Source organism: Lepus europaeus, chromosome 9 (assembly GCF_033115175.1).
Source record: "Lepus europaeus isolate LE1 chromosome 9, mLepTim1.pri, whole genome shotgun sequence".
Taxonomy (NCBI): Eukaryota; Metazoa; Chordata; class Mammalia; order Lagomorpha; family Leporidae; genus Lepus; species Lepus europaeus.
In genome coordinates this window covers 45,535,046-45,555,001 of record NC_084835.1, presented here as the reverse complement: position 1 = coordinate 45,555,001, position 19,956 = coordinate 45,535,046, and the positions used below count along the sequence as shown (strand labels likewise).

At 45.0% G+C, this 19,956-nt stretch overlaps 1 protein-coding gene across 6 annotated transcripts in view; it reads left to right on the top strand.

Moving 5' to 3' along the window:
* The window catches only part of FOXP1 (forkhead box P1), a 625,834-nt gene that overhangs the window by 437,125 nt on the left and 168,753 nt on the right, over positions 1 to 19,956 (top strand). For 2 of the 6 annotated variants that reach the window (XM_062201267.1, XM_062201265.1), the window contains exon 1: positions 12,407 to 12,612. The exons of the other annotated variants lie outside the window; for them this stretch is intronic. In XM_062201267.1, the coding sequence (XP_062057251.1) occupies positions 12,427 to 12,612 (186 nt within the window). In that variant the 5' untranslated portion in view covers positions 12,407 to 12,426. Of the gene's footprint in view, positions 1 to 12,406; positions 12,613 to 19,956 lie in introns of those variants that run through there. 6 annotated transcript variants of the gene reach the window in all.

The following is a 19,956-nucleotide window of genomic DNA, read 5'->3' as shown; positions in this document are numbered from 1 at the left end:
GGTGGGAGCAAGGTCCAACTCCAAGGTATTGACTTTTCCATAGGAATTACCTAAGTTCACCTGTGTTTTCAGACTTTTCTGTTTGCCAACGTGACACATTTTGAACTTGTTACCTCATTTGATTAAAAGCATGTTTGTAATCCGTGTACTTTTGTTTCCTTAAAAGGACTGAAGAAGAGTGAAGTAAACATAGTATCAATCAAACAATACTATGATGTGTCACTAACTTTTCAGTGGGTTCAGTGTTTCTTTTTTAAAGATTTATTTGCTTATTTATTTATTTGAAAGGAAGAGATAGAGAGATTTTTCCATCTACTTGTTTAATCCCCAAATGGCTACAGTGGCCCTGGGCTCATCTAGACCAAAATCAGGAGGCCAGAATTCCAAATAGGTCTCCTACATGGGTGGCAGGTACCCAAGTACTTGAGCCATCTTCTGCTGCTTTCCCAGGTGCATTAGCAGGGAGCTGGATCAGAAGCGGAGCAGCCAGGACTTGAACTTGCACACCAATAAGGGATGCCAGCGGCATTCCAAGCAGTTTAAGCTGCTGCGTCACACCACCGGCCCTCGTGGTTTGTTAGGGGGATTTCTTCTCTGCCTTGAACCTCCATTTCCTTGAACCTTTGCTCCAGAGCTGTTTAATTACCTCTCTACTTTGTGGTTTCATCTTAAATATCACCCCTTTGTGGACTTATCTAGGATAGGTTAAAAACAAGAAATTGGCCGGCGCCGTGGCTCAACAGGCTAATCCTCCGCCTTGCGGCGCCGGCACACCGGGTTCTAGTCCCGGTCGGGGCACCGATCCTGTCCCGGTTGCCCCTCTTCCAGGCCAGCTCTCTGCTGTGGCCAGGGAGTGCAGTGGAGGATGGCCCAAGTGTTTGGGCTCTGCACCCCATGGGAGACCAGGAGAAGCACCTGGCTCCTGCCATCGGAACAGCGCGGTGCGCCGGCCGCAGCGCGCTACCGCGGCGGCCATTGGAGGGTGAACCAACGGCAAAAAGGAAGACCTTTCTCTCTGTCTCTCTCTCACTGTCCACTCTGCCTGTCAAAAAAAAAAATAAAATAAATAAATAAATATAAAAAAAAACACAAGAAATTGGCAAAAGTTGTTCTTTTTTAAAAGATTTGTTTATTTATTTGAGAGGCAGAGTCACAGAGAGAGAAAGGAGGGGAGAGAGAGGTCTTCCATCTGCTGGTTCACTCCCTGGATGGCCACAATAGCCAGAGCTGGCCTGATGTGAAGCCAGGATCTTCTTTGGGGCCCCCCACAAGGATGCAGGGGCCCAAGGACTCGGACCATCCTCCACTACTTTCCTAGGCTACCAGCAGGGAGCTGGATCAGAAGTGGAGCAGCTGGGACTTGAACCAGTGCGCATGTGGGATGCCGGTGCCACAGGCGGGGGCTTATCCGACTATGTCTCATGCTGGCCCCTGAGGTTGGTCTTTCATTAAGGCTCCTGATGCTTCCTGTCCAGTGGCTGGCTGATTATTTCTGGATTTGCTGGTGTCTTCGCCCCATCTCCTACTAGATGTGGTGTCGGGAAGGGAAGGGAAGGACCAGGCCTGTCTTATTTCTCCTCCTACTCAGAATGAAGTGGACACCAGAAATGATGTGTTTCATTTATGTGCAAACCGAAGCTACGTGGCTCTGGTGCCTGCGGAATGGTTAACTCGAACATTTGTTTCGAAAGGGTTCTGGAGTAGAGAAACCAAACTTATCATGGAGTCACTGTGAAAGCATTGTTTGAAAAGCACGGGATTTACAGACACTCTTCAAAGATAAAGCCAGAAAGGAACATTTTTCATATTGCCTCCAAACACAGGTAGCAGGTGGGTGACACAGGTCAGCTAATGGCTGGATCATTTTAAATAGATAAATTTAAAAATTAATTTATTTGAGAGACAGAGCTGCCATCCACTGGTTCACCCTCCCAGATGCCTGCAACAGCAGGGTTTGGGCCTGGGCCAATCAAAGTCTTCTGTGTGAGTGACAGGAACCCCATTACTTGAGCCATCACCACTGCCTCCCAGCGTCTGCATTAAGAGGAAGCTGGAGTCAAAAGCTAGAGTCAGAAATCGAACTCGCGCTCTCTGATGTAGGGCATGGGTGTCTCAACTGCCAGGCTGAACACCTGCCCTCTGGCCAATTTTTTGTGCTCGAATAAAGAGATCTCCCTTCCTCCCAGCCCTATTTGAACAAGCTCCTCTGTCTGATTTTCAACTAAGTTTCAGCTTCACTTCTAAGCACTGGTCATTAAAGACCTCCCTAGAAGCTGTTTGACATTGGCGCATTCCGGTAGTCACCCACCGTGATCTCCTGTGTAGAATGGGTCTACAGTTCCCACAATGGAAGGACAGGAGGGTAAATGCCTGTACCCAACACACCAAGACTGCTAAGCACTGCCTTCTTCATTATTAGACTCCATTCTTTTAACCATGACTCTACAAATCTGGCGTGAAATTGACATGCTATCTCAACAGAGAGATTTTGGACTTCTTTTTTTTTTAAAGTTGCAGTAGATTATAGAATCATCACAGATAATATTCCACTTAATTAACTTTTATCAGCATATATTAAATAAGATTGCCTAGTTTTCAGTCTTTAGGTTGAAATATATACATTTCACCTACAACTACACTGAGCATAATTTCTCATTTAAAAAAAAAATTTAATGCATTTTTTTTTAGAGAGAGAGAGAGATTGAGAGAAAGCTCCCGTCTATTGGTTCACTCCCCAAATGCCTGCAGTGGTTTGGCACTGGAAACTAAATCTAGGTATCCCCATGTGAGTGGCAGGGATCCAACTACTTGAGTCCTCGCTGCTGCCTCCCAAGGTCTGCATTAGCAGGAAGCTAAAAAAATCTTTTTCTTTAAAATAGTGATTCACATTGAGTCTGGAAAGCCACTTGTCTGCTCACCTTTTCCCATTCATTGATACATGACAAAGAGTTTCAGTAAACACAGATTAGCTTGTCTCTGCCCAACCCCGTCTCCTCCTCTTCTCTGGGGTGATGACGTCATCCCTCTGCTGACCTGGTTACACTAGGGAGCAGCAGAACCAAAGCTCTAGCACACACTGGGGCCTGGAGCTGCTGGCCATGGGGCTTTGAAGAACTCATTTCCAGAAAGTCCCCAAAGTTGTCCCAGAGTTTGTCCAAGTTGTTACCACTTTTCAGATGACACCATTTTAGGGAGCAATACCAGCAGAATAGATCGAGTCACATTTCGGTGTTGTTAAAAAAAATCCGTCCAGGGTCCATGATTATGGCTTAGCAGGTAAAGCCCCTGGCTGCGACGCCGGCATGCTATATCAGTGCCAGTTCAAGTCCCAGCTGCTGCACTTCTGATCCAACTCCCTGCTGATGGCCTGGGAAAAGCAGCAGCAGATGGCCCTGGTGTTTGGACCCCCAGCACTCACGTGGGAGACCTGGATAAGGCTCCTGGCTCCTGGCTCCTGGCTCCTGGCTCCTGGCTCCTGGCTCCTGGCTCTGGCCTGGCCGAACCCCAGCTATTGCGGTCATCTGGGGAGTGAACCAGCAGATGGAAGATTCTCTCTCTCTCTCTCTCTCTCTCTCTCTCTCCTTCTCCTTCTCTACCTCTCTCCCTCTCTCCCTCTCTCCCCTCGTCCCTCTCTTTGTGACTTTCAAATAAATAAATCTTTTTAAAAAATCCCTTCAAAACAACATATTCAGTGAATTCTCAAGGCAGGTGGAACAGCAATAGTGAATGTGATGATAGAATTGACAGAGCTTCTGTGGTCTTATTGTTAGGGCTTTGCCTGCCTGTTAATTCACGGAGTGAGATTCAGAGAAGTCACTGTGTGGCATTACAGTGGTCATGTGAGTGTCTGTTTCTGATTTAATTCCCTCAGAGCAGCACGTGCCCAGAATGGAGGACCCAAGGGGACTGCCTTGTCCCTCATTAGCTGGGAGAGCTTAGACACCAGGCTGTATCTCTCCACGCGGGCCTCAGTTTCCTTTCCTGTGAAATGGAACTGTTTGCTCTTTGTCAAAAAAAAAAAAAAAGGAAAGAAGGAAGTATCTGCAGATGGGAAGAATGCCTGAAACAGTCTGCAGATGCTTTCATTTTATTTTTATTTTAGCCCAAATTAATATGCAAAACCAAAATGCCATTTGCAGAGTCGGTGGCGTCAGTTCACCCTATTTCTAGGTGAAGTATGTGAAAGTGATTATAGGTAATAAATATCTTTTTTTTTTTTTTTTTTTTACTTATTGCAGAGGCAGTTTTTCCACTGTTAATGAGGGTAATTTGACTTGGTTGAAGGATTGCAGTTCTTAAGAATTAATGCAGTAATCCAATTCAAAGATTTAAAGAGATCTAAGATTTTTCACAGGTCGCGTGCTAGTGAATGCGCTCCTCTCACATAGCAGCTAATGGACTTGAACGCCAGTCTGTCATTTACTGGTCCCTCACTGCAGAGCGGCTTTGCCCTTGGTCCTGAGTCTACTTCCCGAGCGTCGCGGGTTATTTAGGAGTCTGGTGTATTTGTAACACTTTGGAGAAATAGCGTCCTGTTTCCCACAGCCCCTAATGACTGTGAAAACTGGGGGTTATCTTTCTTAATTACACGTTTGAATCCCAATCTGCTAAGGTCTGAGGAATATCAGGCTCAGAGGAGCTGCCTTCTTGCCTCTCTCCTCCAGAGCAGGGCCTTTTATTTTTGTAATGTATTTTTAAAAACTAATTCATGTATCATTGTGTTCGTACATATAGGTTAATTCACGTGAATACAAAGGTTACATGCATCGTATTCATAACTTTCCATTTTTGATAATGATGTATTATTAACAGCTAACAATATTTTGCAAAGGCTTATTTGTAAAGGATGTTGGAACTGCTCTTATTTCCCGATCCCATTATGTTCCCAAATATTAAGAGTCCCATTTTGAGGCAATTAGAAGCATTCACGTCTCTCCACGTGTGCTCTCCAGACAGCGTCACCATTCTGTGCACACAGGAACCTTTGTTCCTTAATTACAAAAAGGACCAGAGCTCATCCGTGGCGGTTCCGAATGGTGTCGCTCAAACGTTGAGGTGACAGTACAGCCCAAGGAGACACCCAGAGTAAACCCGAGTGGCTCTCAAGGTGCTCGCCGAGGGGCCCCATCGCCCCCTCCTCACATATCGAGTTGTCCTCGAAAAGCTGGTTGGCTGTTCATCAGTTTTAAAGCCGAAGAGATTTCCATACTCACGGAGGGTGGGAAGAGGAGAAAGCCTCTCTTCTAGAAATCTAGAACTCTGCCATTGTTGATAGCTCACGATCCTACAGACAACAGGGCAGAGACTTGTTTTTTTAAAAAAAAATTATTAGGGGCCAGTGTTGTGGTGTCACAGGCAAAGCCACCACCTGCAATGCTGGTATCCTATATGGGTGCCAGTTTGAGTCTCTGCTTACTATCCAGCTCCCTGCTAATGCGTCTGGGAAAAGCAGTGGAAGATGGCCCAAGTGATTGCTCCCTTCCCTGCACCCACGTGGGAGATCTGGAAGAAGCACCTAGCTCCTGGCTTTGGCCCCCCAGCCCCAGCCTTTGTGACCATTTGGGGAGTGAACCAGCAGGTGGAAGATCTCTGTCTCTCTGTTTCTGTCTCTCTCTCTGTAACTGCCTTCCAAATAAATAAATAAATCTTTAAAAAAATATATTGAAGTTAGTGGACATCACCCAGCTGCAGTCATTGCAAGCCGGAGAGTCACTGGCAAAAGTCTTAGAGGAGAGATACCCCCGTGTTTTCCAGGCTGAGTCTCAGTGCTGGCATTCGGCATCAGCTGTAGCAAGTTTCCGCAAGCTAAAACTCCCAGAGTGGATTGGCAAAAGCATTAGGCCACCTCAGTTATCAACAAAGAGCCTCGGTTCCCACAGCAAGAACAGGCATTTCTCCAGCCTTCAGGAAATTTCATGCATCCACTGTGTCCAGAAATGTTAACAGCGCCGCTCACGCTGGTTAAGGTGGAGGTTCCAGAAGCAGAGCCTTTGCGTAGAAACCTCTCCTGCCCCCGTGGGTGACGGATGCTCCTCGAGGCTTCGCTGGGCCAGGAGGACATGCTGAAATAAAGGACTGGGAAGAGCAGAGCAGAGCCATCTGTGTAAAGCCAGAGATTGGAAAGCAAGGCAGTTAACGTGAGAGTCGGTTGGCTTCTCTCGGGGAAGGATCTCTCCAGTGAGGGAGCCAGCTCTGGAAGGCAGAGGACCCAGACTTGCCCACCACCCCACCTGCCAGCCCCCTCCTCTTTGCTTGCCTTCTCTTTCCATGGCTGCTAAAGGATAAACTGCCCTCATCCTGCTAATGCTAATGAAAGACATTATTAACCAAAGGCAGTGCTTCCAAAGGAAGCCAGGGTCTGGCAGACAGAGACATGACACCCTTCTGCTGATAGTGGTGCCGGTCAGAAATGGTGGGTCTGGAAACAAATACTGTTTCCCTGAAACATTCTGCCATTTAGAGATACGTGTCTAGCTAGCCGTGTGTGTGTGTGTGTATAAAAAATATTTCCACTAGTAATCTCTTTTATGTTGTATTTTTCAGAGAAAGAAAAATAGATTTTAAAATGTAAAAACCTGTTCTTCAATTGAGTATGCAAAAATCTCATTGCAGTATTTATTCCAAACCTGCTCTCATAATGTTCAGTCAAGGAGAAAACAGCAAAAAACAGTTGTTGATGGACTTAGCACAGAACTGGATTAAATAAGCATTAGTCTACTGGAGCTGATTACAGGAATATGAAAATGCAGTATCTTAATGGTACATATTTTTATGTGGCAGCTCAGTTGCCTTTCATTCTGCAGCTAATATGTCTATTCTTATGAGTCATTTACTTCTTTAATTACCTTTTGCAGGCAAGGCACCATGGTATATTAATGTGAATGATTTTTACTGCCAGTTTATCATACAATGCCCCAGAAGTTGAAAGGCGTAATTGACTTGGAAGAACAGCTCATGGAGGAAACAATATTTAGTTGACAGTTTTCCTTGTACTCTCTGTTGACGTTTATGAGTTTACACTATGCTAAAGGAGTAATAAACACAATTTTCTTTCAATAACAGGAAAGGGTAGCTTCTAAAAGACATTTGTGGAAAACACATTTGTTCATTTCTTGAATAATATGAAAATAACACATTTCCGGCGATAAGACCTCTCAGATTGCCAATTGAATTAAACCTTTGAAGGTGCATTTATAACCTGTCTCAGAGCATAAGGAGATATTAGGGTCCTGGCGATTGAATCGATTTAATGAATATTTAAATCATATACAGATTTGGATAAATCACATTTCAATCTAGGCATTAGGGCGAGACTATTTGGCCAGCTCCTCCCAGTCTCTTGGAGAAGCCAGGAAGCAAGGGAGCTTGGGGTTTGGGAGAAGTCCTCTGTCTGGGAGAAGTCTGACGGCACATTTTGGGAAAATAAAATAAGGCCCAGCCGATACAACTCCTTATAAGGTCTGGCCTTCCAACAGTTAAAGGAGAGACTTGGGTGGGTCGCTGCCGTCTCAGAGCCGGAAGAGTGCCCTGACTCCGCTTGCTTGGGCAGTCTTGTTTTCACCATCCCTTCTGCCAGCCCCCCTGACTCTCACTGGTCCACCGGCTCCGAGCAGGCCCTGGTTTGGCACGTTGGTTGAGAGGGAGTTAAACTTTTCACAGTTTTCTGGATTGTTTGCAGTTCAGTCCTGTGCAACATAATGAAAGTTTTCTAGCCATCTGTTGCTAAGCTGGCGGTGAGCAAGGCCAGTATATCCAAACAAAGTTCTGGCCTGCCGTAAACTGAACCTGTCAGTTTAGCATAGCTGTGCTGACCCTTTAGTGAACAGGGCAGCCCTTGGTACCAGGCACTCACTGCTTAGAGCTTTCAAAGGGGAACTATTTTGAGGTTAGGGGGTGGGGGCCTGTTTACTTTTTCCCTCCTGTTCCTCTTGCTGGCTTGGAACTCACTCGTTTATACTTAATCTTTAAATGGGTGCTTTTCCCTCTTCCTTCCCCCTCCTCCCCTGGGCCAAGGGGTGGGAGGTGGGGGGTGGGCATTACTTCTTAATAGGAGGTTGTAACAGTTAGGAAAAGGTACGAGTGTCTATACATGCGTGTGAGGCAGCTGTGATTGGAAGGGGGGTTCTCTGCAGTTATTCTTGTTGTTGTTGTTCTTCAGTGTTTGGGGACAAGTAGTCCGGGCAAAGAAGCTCCCAAACGTATTACTTAGCATGTATGATGACACATGTTTCATAGCTTTAAAAGGACCTTTTTCTCCCTTTCTGTGTGTTTTGTGTTTTTGTCATTGGACATTAATATTCAACAGAAGCCAACAGAGCAGCAATTAGACAGCGCTCCCTGCTGTATGGGGTATTGCCTGCTCCTCTGTTCTCATTCGCAGGGTCTATGCATTGCTTCAAATTGCCCACCTTAACCTTAAAATGATTTCACTGTTTTGTGACCTTTTTTTTCCTTCTGTAATGGTGTTTCTTGGCTATGTATGAAACATCCTGTGTCACACACACTAGTGTATATATAATTTCTAACTCTTGTTCGCAGAATACACTTATTTTTAAGTCTGTTTTCCTTGAACTTTTTGAAGTACCATCTTACACATTCACAATAGGATCTGAACACAACCAGTGCTAGACAGGAAGTACGCAATTTGTAGACATATGAGAAGTCTTCAAAAAGTTCATGGAAATGACTTAATATGAACAAAACCATGCGTGGATTTAAATTTTTTTGCATTAAAATAAGCATTTTAGTTCTATTTTACATGATCTCAAGTTTTTGTACACACACACACACACGTTCCTAACCTGTCAAGTTCCCTTTTGCTAGTGGCCTCATGTAGGTGCTGTTGTATTTTCATCTTGCCTTTACTATCTGGAATTTCCCATCCACCCTGGTTACCTGTGTGCCCCAGGGAAGAGAGGGCCTAGGGAGGCTGCCATCAAACCTACAGGAACCTGAAAGTTGCTAATATCCAAGGGAGAGCTATTTCAGCCACTCCCTTGGCCACTCAGCCCCCCAGGTGAGAAGCGGACTGCAGTTGCACACAGCACAAAGGAAAGAGACACCGACAGGAGGCGCACTCATCCAAAGACCAGGAGGAAAGGATTGGAGCCCACCTTTAGCGGCAGTCAAGGGGTCTGCGAGGGTCAGGCGTTAAGTCAATAGGGTGGGGTGGTGAGACTGAAGAAACAAAGGAATAAACAAGGAGACACAGTCTTCCATTCGAGGGACAAGGGACAAAGTGAAAAGTGGTCAATTGAAAATGTAACTGAATGCACTTATTTGGAAATACCATGGAGTCATATCTGTTTGTAAGGTGACTGACATATAAAGTGCTTTTTTGTTTTAAAGTAAAAAGAAAAGCATATTTGGGGTAGAGTTTCGGCCATAAGTGTCAGGTGCAATGGAACATGTATTCATGCTAAGAGTCAAGCAAATAACCTTGGTATTTAGGACACTGCCTTTCAGAACATGAAATTGTATTTTGTTGTGTCTCTTTTTTTTTTTTTTTTTTAAGGACTACATTAAGAGGTCACCTATTAGCTGTGTTTTTGCTGTCTTAAACTCAGCCCTTCTGTCTATTAAAATCAAACCACTGTGTAAACATTCCAGTGTTGTTCTTGGTCTCTACAATGGCCACGGGGATCAGGTTTCACCTGCCTGCACATCTTCAAGCAATTAGAGCAATTAGCGTGAAGCCATTTCACATTGCAGGATCCAAGGTCTATGGTGACATTCAAGTCCAGGGTGAGCCTGAAAGGGAGAGCGAGGGAGAGGCCTGCAGCATGGCCACTATTCCGTGGCCCTGAGCAGACAATTTCTCTTTTAAAAATGGTAGCTCTTTAATGATGTTATTATGAGGTTTTTAAATGACATATCAAAAGTTGTTTATATCAAGAAAACCCAACAGTCATTTAATTATACTAATGAAGGTCTTTATACGTGGTGGATTAGGAAAAAAAAAAAAAGACTTTTAATGACCATGAGAAATGGAGTGTTGCTTCTTGCATCAGAGTGGTGGTGGCAGCAGTCTGTGTAGAGAAAGAATATATTTTATACCATAGAAAGGAATTTGCATGTCTCTTTTCATGGTAAACCTCCCTGTTTTGGGTGAATGTAATGATCACAGCAACATGGAATATTCTGTGGGAGATTCTTGGAGTAAGTGTTGAAAGCAACTATGTTGGATTTTTTTTTTAAGGTTGCAGAAGAACAGTGGTTACTTTAGCAGATTGAACTAGTAGAGTTTAAAGAAAAATTACCAACTTTAGCACATCCAATAGCTTGTGTAGGCACGACAGAAGGTGACTTTTTAAAAAGCAGTCTTAGACACTGGTACGGTCTGCTTTGTTTGTTTGTTTGGTTTGTTTTTTACATTTGTAACCTAGTTACGCAGGAATCTTGTTTGCACAAGGCAAACCCTAAACTGATTACAGCTTTTTAAATTGGATCCTAGGTTTTTAAATCCATATTTTACTGTTGGTTTATTATGCAAAAAAGGTGGAGGGGGGAGCGCTAATTTTAAAAATCCAAGCGTGCTGCAAAAGAAGATCCTGCTTTGCAGTCCCAGAGGGTGTTTGCAATCAGGAATATCCGCGAGCTAAATTATAATGTGGAATTCTGTTGTCCTCTAGCCTGACGCTGCCTGTTCACGTTCAGGGTTTGTTAACAAACAACTCGAAGTGCAACATCGTTCAGAGAATTACCTGTTCCCTATATGCACCGACTTGAATGAAAATAAGAGATTTTTCTTTAAACAGTAATAATAACAATTGTGCACCTCTGAGAAAGTTCTTGCCATAATCTCCTTATGGAAGTGCCCGAGTTGGCTGAAAAGCCACAAGGGGAGAACACTGACCTCTGTGTGGGACAGAGCTGGAGCACTTGTGTTCAAGTCCTTTTAGGGAACTGGGCTGCGTGGAGCTCCCCAGCCCCAGCACTGACTCCTTAAGCTATGCTGTTGAGAGATGGGCGGGCTCATCCAGGGTGCTCAGGCCATGTGCCATCTGCGACTGCATCACAGGGCAGAGCACAGGGTGCTAACACATGCCAAGCTCCTTGCTCTGCCCCCTGAACACGGATTGCTAGGAAGTCATTTGCTGAATCTGTGCTGGACCAGCTGAGATCCAGAGTGACATTTGCATGGGACACTCCACCCCTCCTAAAGGGGGAGAGGCTGTGCAGGGCTCTGTAGGGAGGCAGGCAGTAAACCTGATCATTCCCATGTCTCCCCTAGCCTCGTCCAGTGCGTCTATGATCTGCCTTTTGAACTGTTTTTGTGGCTGATCAGTTCCACCTAATATGTCTCTTGATTTCTGCTATTGTCATGCCCAGGCGACATGCTGTTCTCTTCATTTTTATAAGCTTTACATGCTTCTGCCTGTCATATTCTGGCGGTTTATCTTCAGCGTCTGGATTTGCTTTCAGACTTGAATGTCTATCAAGCTGCCGTTGCTTTGAATGTGAGATCAAAAGAAGATGAATTCCAGTAAAAAATTTCCTTCTATGAAGAAAAGATTGGGGTCTGTGTAAACATCCCACTGACAGCTCCCAATGAGTTATTTTAGCTGCGTATTAGCACCTGCATGACAGACAGTCCAGCATTCCACGCTAAATAACAAATCACTTGCTTTCGTGGCAGAAGAGTATTGCCACAGGAGCAAGGCGTTTTCAGGAGGAATCCTGTTCTTCCTCCTTTTGTGTTTTTTTTCCCCCTTTTTCTCTTGAATATGGCTGTTGAACTGCTTAGCCTCTCTCAAGCTGACTGTGCCTTCAGCAGTTTGCTTTTCCTTACAGAACCTGTCAAGTTCCTCAGGTGACAGAAGACAGGACTTTGATGATCAGTTTGGGGCGACTTGAGGAGTGTTTAAGTAGACAAGATAAACAGGTAGTTTGGTTGATTACAGAGAGGGAGAATGTTAAGAAAATGCAGCGAAAGCAAGATCAAGGGCATATCCCTGGAATTCAGGACAGCGTGTTCTTTAAAAATAAATGTGACAAAACCCTCTGAAGTCTGCAAAAATCTGAATTCTCTTCCTTTCTTCTTCTTCTTTTTTTTTTTTTTGAAAGCATCCTGCCTATGTAAATGTCACCACAAAAATATCTCAAGAGCAGGTTTCCCAAAACTCTGTAGCCGTGTCCCTGTGTGCGTGAAGGAGCTGCGTGTGGCCAGGGCTTGGTCCAGCCAGGGCACCACTCCACGCGCCCTGTGGCTGCTTGCAGCCCGGGCGTGATGTCGGCACGTGAAGCACTCAGCGATTTCTCCGAGTGCTAACTGCAACTTTGAACATTACCTGCAAGCTCCAACTGATCTTTCAACTTTGAAAGTGAAGAATGGCTTGAGGAATTCTTGTGGTTTCTTTGTCATTGAGCGAGCGCGCAGCCAGCTACTGTGGAGGCAGAACTCCCCGAGGTTGCTTACAAAGGGCAATGTTCCAGTGCGTTTTCTCCTCGGGTGTGCTTCAGCCGCACAGCACTTCCTGTTTATTCAAACATCTTTTTTACCACTCGGCAACCCCCGCTTCACAGAAACAGCCAGAACCCATCTACAGCAAGAAGACGGAAATCCAAAGGCAGACAGTACGAGCTCTCGCCGTCAAACTCTGCGTTTTCTCTGTAAGTGCCCAGAGGAAAAAAAAAAAAAAAAAAGAAACATTTTTTTTTTTTTGCCGGGTTAAACTTTTAGACTGGGGCTCTGTTCTGGCTTAGACATTCACAGAAGGGCAAAATGAGATGATCCAACTTATTTACTGCCTTCTGTCCCCCCCCCCCACCCCACCCCCCACCCTCCTCGAGCCGCCAAAGGCTTTTTTCCTGCTTGGAGCTTTGAGAGCTCTGGCTCCTGCTCACTTCTAGTTGATTCACTGTGCCTTTCAGACGTGTCTTGGGGTGTGATCAGCAAAGAAAGCCGCGGCGTGTTGTCAGGACAGTTTGGTGGGCTGCAGGCGGCTGAGAACCTCTGCTTCTTGTGACATTGTTTCGCGTTGCCTTCTTTTTCTTCCTGTTATCACAAGTGGTGGGAGAATGCGGGCTCGCGCGGCTCTGCAGTTCGGCGCCGACACAATTGTCCTCTGCCGTGTGCATCGTGACATTGTCATCCTTTGTGGATCGGTCTTGATAATATTTGTACCAATTTCATGCCAATAAAAGTCAGACTGCTGAAACACGCATGGTCATTATCTCATTTATATGACTATTGTTTAAACGGAGGGGGCTGCGCGAGGACAGAGAAAGCCTGCCTCACTCTGCGTGATGGTTGTTAACTTTGATGTTGGAAGGCTCTTTTCAAAATTTCCATTGTGGATAATTAGTATGGCAGGGAAAGCCCTGAGACTTGGGCAGCCTCCGCTCTGCCTGGAAGAGCCGGGTAACTGCTCTCTCAGTCCTTTCTGTTGAAATGACTTTTTAAACACATGGTTTGACATTTTTAAGATAGTTTCTGCCTTTTCCCATCTGTAGTCAATCCTCTGGCCTCCCTCCCCTCCCCCTAAACTCCCCCAACTCATCTTTGGTCCCCAACATTAGTGTCATTAGTAAAGCCAGGTGCTAATTTTTTTTTTTTTAACTATATACTGGTCATGGAATAGACAGGAAATGGAAAATGAACTCTTTTGATCTTAAGAGAATTCTTGTTACTCTCAACTTTGTTTGTTAGTCCCCAGACTAAATATCCTTAAATGTTGGTGTCTAAAACAGCATCTGCTAGAACAGAGAGAGAAATGTTATGTTGTATCATTGTCCAAGCTACTAATGGAAGAAACCTTTAAATAAACAACTAAGTTGGTATGTGTATTACTTTAGCTAGGATGACATTTTTAATGTTCAGAAGTTGTGCTACTTTGTAAGGAAAAAAAAATGTTTGTGACGGCCTTCAGGACAATTTGTTTAACAGTAAGAGTAATCGCAGGGAACATGGAAAGAGTGACTCTAGGCGTATACTCAGAGGTTAGTGTAGGTGTGGGGGCTGAACACTGTGTGGGAACAGTGGGCAGCTTTTCTGGGTATCTCTGTCTATTTGATGACCATCAACTTTCCCAGCTCGCTGGTTTTGTTTTCTCTGGATGGCATGTTTGATTATTTATCAGAAGGGAAGGGAGTCGCTGAAGCAAATAAACATGTGACCAAGGTCTGTTTTGTTTTCCACTCAGAAAGCCATGCCCTTTGACAGATACACAGAAAATAATAAATGCATTGTTTTACGATGAAAGGAAATTATATGTCTTTTTTTTTTTTTTTTGGTGGTGGTGGTGGTTGGAGGGGGGAAGCAAGCAAATGAGTTAACCCTTAAGGCTCAGGAGGTTTTCCATTTATTTATTTATTTTTGGCCTTCTGAGAATTTGCCGGGCTTTTTATACTGAGAATTAATCTATTGCGGTGCATGGTTTTATGGGACAGGATTTCCCAGGATTAGTTGTTCAGTAGTTTGGCTTGTCTGGATACTTTGCTTGGCTGTGCTTGCCTCAGTAGTTCTGTTTATTGAGTGTGTGTGTGTGCATGTGTGCACACACGTACACTCACTTTAATTAGTGATACCATTGGACAAATCAGTAGCTCTTATGGTTTTGTTGAAGGCTTGATTCTGATTTCAGATCCAAACATGAACAGCTCGACTAAAGGAAAATATACCCAAATGTCTATTGGCCAGTCTACAACATAACTCATGAGAGGCCAATGTTTTGCCCCCCTCTCACAATTTGAGGCAGTGCTCTGATGCAGAGACCACTTGTATGGCAGTGTCCCTCAAAAGCGCCTTCTCGTCATTGATGCTGTGTGAGGCGTTGCATGATCTTCAAGGTCGCCATTATCTCCTATCTTCCTCAGGCTAAGGGAAAAGTTTGAGTCGACATCGAAATACAGGGTTTTTAAATGAGCAAACGAAAATTTACCTTTTTCGATTTTAATTCACAGGTGGGGTTTGCGCACAGGTGTAGACGTTCTTTATACATAGGCAGTGGCTGACATATGTGAGCTCGCTGGCACATTCTTTGGAAACTGGAGCATGCTCTCCTGTAGGGGCTTCCTTACTTACACACATCTGAGAAAGTGGTGTGTGTGATCCTAGCACAGTGCCTGGCCCGGTCGTCTCGTGCTCTATAAATCACAGCTGAAAATCTGTCTCGTTGCCTATACCGTTTTGGAATGTGGATTGAAAATATGCACACAGAGGATTCCCTCTGCATTGACTATATAAGGGAACAGTGCAGTGCACGCTCCAGGCATACAGCTTCCACCAGAGCTGCCTGCATGGAACCGGGAGGTGGCTCTGCCCCAGAGAGGACGGCGCTGAAATCAGTAGCCTCTCCGCCGCCTCTGTTGTCATCTCGAGTGGCTCTCCAAAGAGCCGGTCGGGTTGGATCATCAGACTTTATACGCAGACAGAGCCCTTTGTCTGTGGAAATCAAAGCATCTGACTAATGTTAACTCGTTAGTACTCAGAACGCCCTTGGGACAGAGGTAGGCTGCAAAGATTATCCCACTTTTGAGGTGGGAAGAGGTCCTGTTGTGAAAGGAGTTTACAGTTTCCGGGAGTGTCTGTGCTGACTGCTCGGGCTGGACCTGGCAGGGGTATGATCTCGATGCTACGAGAAGCGCTTTTCCTGTGACATCATCAGGCCTGACCACAGGCAGTCTCATGAGAAAGTGTTTTGCCATGAAGACACTGGACTGGAAAATACAGCCACTGCCTGATGCGGATGGTGGTGGGAGGGAGGAGGCGATGTAGACTAATCATGCTTCGTTTTAATCTGTTTGGGTTCAAAGTTAGGATATATTTTTTAAAAGATGCAGGATGGCCTGAAAATGCTGATTGTTGTTTTGTTTCACTTTGACTCAGTATGATGTTGGTGATTTAACTTCCACAAAAATCCTATCAGTTTGTTCTCTGTGTAGATACTACTTATTGGCTGTGCAAGTAAGTCAGAAGTTGTTCTATAGTTGTACGCTTGGCGGGGGGGGGGGGGGGAGAATTGAGTCAGTGTGTTAGCTCTAGGTGTTAGGTGTCAATCTTCAGTTCGAGTTTGTCTTGGGCCTCTGTCCAGTAGTCACTAAGTTGATAGTCTAGTGGGGCTGGCATTTGGCACCGTGTTTAACACACCACTTGGGGCACCTGTATTTTTTATTGGAGTGCCTGGGCTCGAGTCATGACTCTGCTTCTGATTCCAGCCTCCTGCTAACACACATCCCTGGAGGATAGGAGGCAGCAGGTGACGCCTCAAGTAGTTGGGCCCTTGCTCCCCAACTTCTACCCATGTGGAAGACCAAAATGGAGTTCTGGCCTCCTGGCTGTGGCCTGGCTGTGACCCTGGCCTGGCCTGGCCCGACCTCAGCTGCTATAGGCATTTGGGGAGTGAACCAACAAATTGAAGGTAGATATCTCTTCTCTTTCTTTAGCTTTTAAATAAATAAAAATAAATTTTTTTAAATAAGCAAGTTTTTAAAGAGTTAGTCAAGTGGCATTTGGTGTTCTGAGTCTTGTGCTAAAAAAATCTTTCCAGAAGACACTAAAGTAGGGTGGTAGTGTTTGGGTTATTTCACTCCTAGTACTGTTTGTTTGTTGGAACGTGAATATAGAAATTAGATTTGAAAATCTATACTCAAAATGTGTTTCTCATTTTAAAACGTAATTTTCAAAAGACCATAAATAATGATTCCAGTTTTGCTAGAGAAAAAACTAGTTTGCTGCAGCATTTGTTGACAGTGTATCAGGTGTAGGTGATGGCAATGTACTTGGTTTTTTTTGCTACTTTTCTAATTCACTTATGTATTTTTCATGCCTCCTGTCCCTAACATTACTTTCATAATCAATAATCATTTATAAAGCATGTTTAAAAGTGACTTCAGAGGTCCTTACTGGTGTCAGGCTCCGGCTTCTGCGTTTCACAGGCATTGATTGTAGCACAGGTACTGTTCTTTCTGTCGTGATCAATGAAGACGCTGAGGCATAGAGGTTGCATAACTGGCAAGCAGTGGAGCTGGGTATCCAATCCAGGCGCAGTGACTGGTAGGCCTTTAACCACCATGTCTGCTGCTTCTGTGGAAGTTGTTAGTGTTGTTGTGTTGCCTTTTTTTTTTTTTTTAAAGCAGACTTGTACTTCTTTGGAATTGCTATGATTCTCTAGAGGTCAGTAATTCCCCCAAATTCCCAAAGAATCCTTATTCCTTCACGTCTCAAGTTCCAGCGTATTCTAGACTGTGGTTGCTGGAAGTTCCAAAGATCATTGTCACCCTTTGAGCACCACTGTGCCTCAGATGAGCTTTTTTTTTTTTTTTCAATCCCACAGTCAAGGAAATGTTTCTGCTTCCTTGACCGAACCAATCACGTTCTTTTTCTTCTCTTGTATTCCCTGTCCACCAGAAGGCCAAAATCTGTACGATTCTCACTACAAAGTTAACTTTGAATGTGGCTCGGATTAACTGAATATTTTTCTAAATGTACCTAAGTTTCTCTTTAAAGATCTGTCATGTCAAGCAAATGATTCTAGTTCCGTGTAAGTAGAATTCCAGATGCGCAGACTTGCGGATGAGGGGACATGTTTGTTTATGTCATTCTTGAAGTACAGGGAAGGGTTCTGTGACCTTGGCTGTGTGACCCTGGACACATCACATGACCTTTGTGATATACAAAGCAGTTTAGAACCAAACCAGATACAGAGTTGGCATTCGATCAAGGTTGGTTACTCTCTTTGTTAGCATCATCATCATCATGAGTGTCAAATCTTGCTCCCACCTCACCCTTTGGCTCCTTAGGCAGCCGTATTGTTCTGAGCGTCGAGGTTCAGTGAGTGTCAGAAGCAGCCGTCCACATATTTGCTTGTTTGTTGCCTTTGCTGGTGGAAGGAGCCAGGAATCGAGTTGCAAATCCCGTGTGAGACCAAAAAGTAAATCACATGGCCCTCTTGGCCTCAGTTTACTTTTGGCACCATGATGGCTGTGTGTCTCAGATTCCTTTGTGTCCAACAGAGGATGCTGAGATTGTTCTCATTGATTTTATAGAGGATAACCAATGGTTTGTGATGAGTTGGAAGAAGAAATCTTTGCTTTCTACCAACTAAACAATTGCCTTATAAATGGGGCATGTGTTGTGTATTACAGTTGTTGTTTCCATGTAGTAAACAGTTACTTGGTCCAGGTACTGTGCTAAGGACTTCTCATGCATCTCTCATTATCTTTGCCTCCCTGTGGTCCTTAATTTTCTTTATTTTTTTTAAAGATTTATTTATTTATTTGAAAGGCAGAGTTACACAGAGAGAGAAGGAGAAGCAGAGAGCAAGCGGGAGAGGGGTCTTCCATCCACTCGTTCACTCCCCAGTTGGCTGCAATGGCCGGAGCTGCGCCAATCCGAAGCCAAGAACCAGGAACCTCCTCCGGGTCTCCCATGTGGGTGCAGGGGCCCAAGGACTTGGGCCATCCTCCACTGCTTTCCCAGGCCATAGCAGAGAGCTGGATCAGAAGTGGAGCAGCCAGGACTCAAACTGGCTCCCATATGGAATACCGGCACTACAGGCTGTGGCTTTACCTGTAGGACACAGCCCCACCTAGTTTTCTTATCTGTTAACTGAGCATAACAATGGCTCAAAGAATTAAGGAAATTAAATGAGATCGTTGTCTGTACTATTTAGTAACTGGCAATAAACACTCCAAAAATCATAGCTTTAAAAATGCTTTTCCTTTGCTCCAATGACCAGGGAGCCAAAGCAGCTTAAATAACAGTGATTTAACACCTCACGACCACCACCAGAACACACAAGCAAAAGTAACTATAGCAAAGCGTGAGAGTCTTCAGTGGGTTCAAAACAGGGTCCAGAAATGCTCCTGGAAGTGAAAGCAGTGACAGGTGAGTGATGAGGTTTGGAGCTGACTTAGGTGAGAAGGTGGTACATGACGCACAGGTTTGTAGATGCCTGAGCTATGGTTGCACTTGGGTGAAACGGCAGAAAAGCATTCTATCAGGGGCAGGTGTTTGGCATGTGGTTCACTTGGCTGCTTCACTTGCCTGAGTGGCTGGGATCAAGTCTCTGCTCTGCTTCCAATTAGTCAGCCTGCTGATGCACACCCTAGGATATAGCAAGTGATGCCTCATGTACCTGGACCCCTGCCACCCACATGGGAGACCTGGATGGAGTTCCAGGTTCCTGGCTTTGGCGTGGCCCTTCCCTGGCTGAGGTGGTCATTGAGGTTGTGAACCAGTGGGTGGGAGAGCTCTCTCTACTCGTTCTCTTCTTCTCTTTCTCTCTCCATTTCTCTCTTTCAAATAAATAAAAATCGATTTTAATAAAAGTGCTATTTTCTCATTGCTCTGCTTTTCCACTCTTTGCTTTCTGAAAAATTCCTTTTGGAATGAATTCCCCTTGGTCCAGCTTAGACAGGAGACAAGACACTGGTCTTGGATGGGGCTTGAAGAGGGAGGAGAAGCAAGGGATGGTGGTGACAGCATCAACACCCCAAGTGAAGATGGCTGAACCCAGACAGCCAGGGAGGTGCAGACGGTGTGAGGGGCAGCAAGATGGCTGGGCTGTGCATTCCGTCCTGAATGTCCGCTGGGACATTGACATTGACATTGCAGTGATGGAAACATTAGGTGCTGCAGAATGCAGGAACAGCCCTGGGCCCCTGGGTCCGGGGACGTCAGGGGAGGCTGCTGCTTACAGGAAGTGGATTGTGAACAGAGTGTTTAGGGAAAGGTAGAATTTACAATTTTCTTGGCTTTTCTGTAATGGTGGGCAGAGAACAAGCAGAGTAGAACTGTGGATGTGGCTGAGGCTCAGAGAGTCCCGGGAATGGGAAGGTGTGGTTGAAAAAGAGCGAGTGTTTGTTGTTGGGGGTAGAAGCGAGGTAAAGTCAGAAGGGGTGGCGCCATGCAAGTCCCTTCTCCTTCTTCCTGGAGGCAACAGGACCACAGTCATTCATTTGTGCCTCTGGGCACTGCACGTCCATTTCCCAAGATTACCCATGGCCATCTTT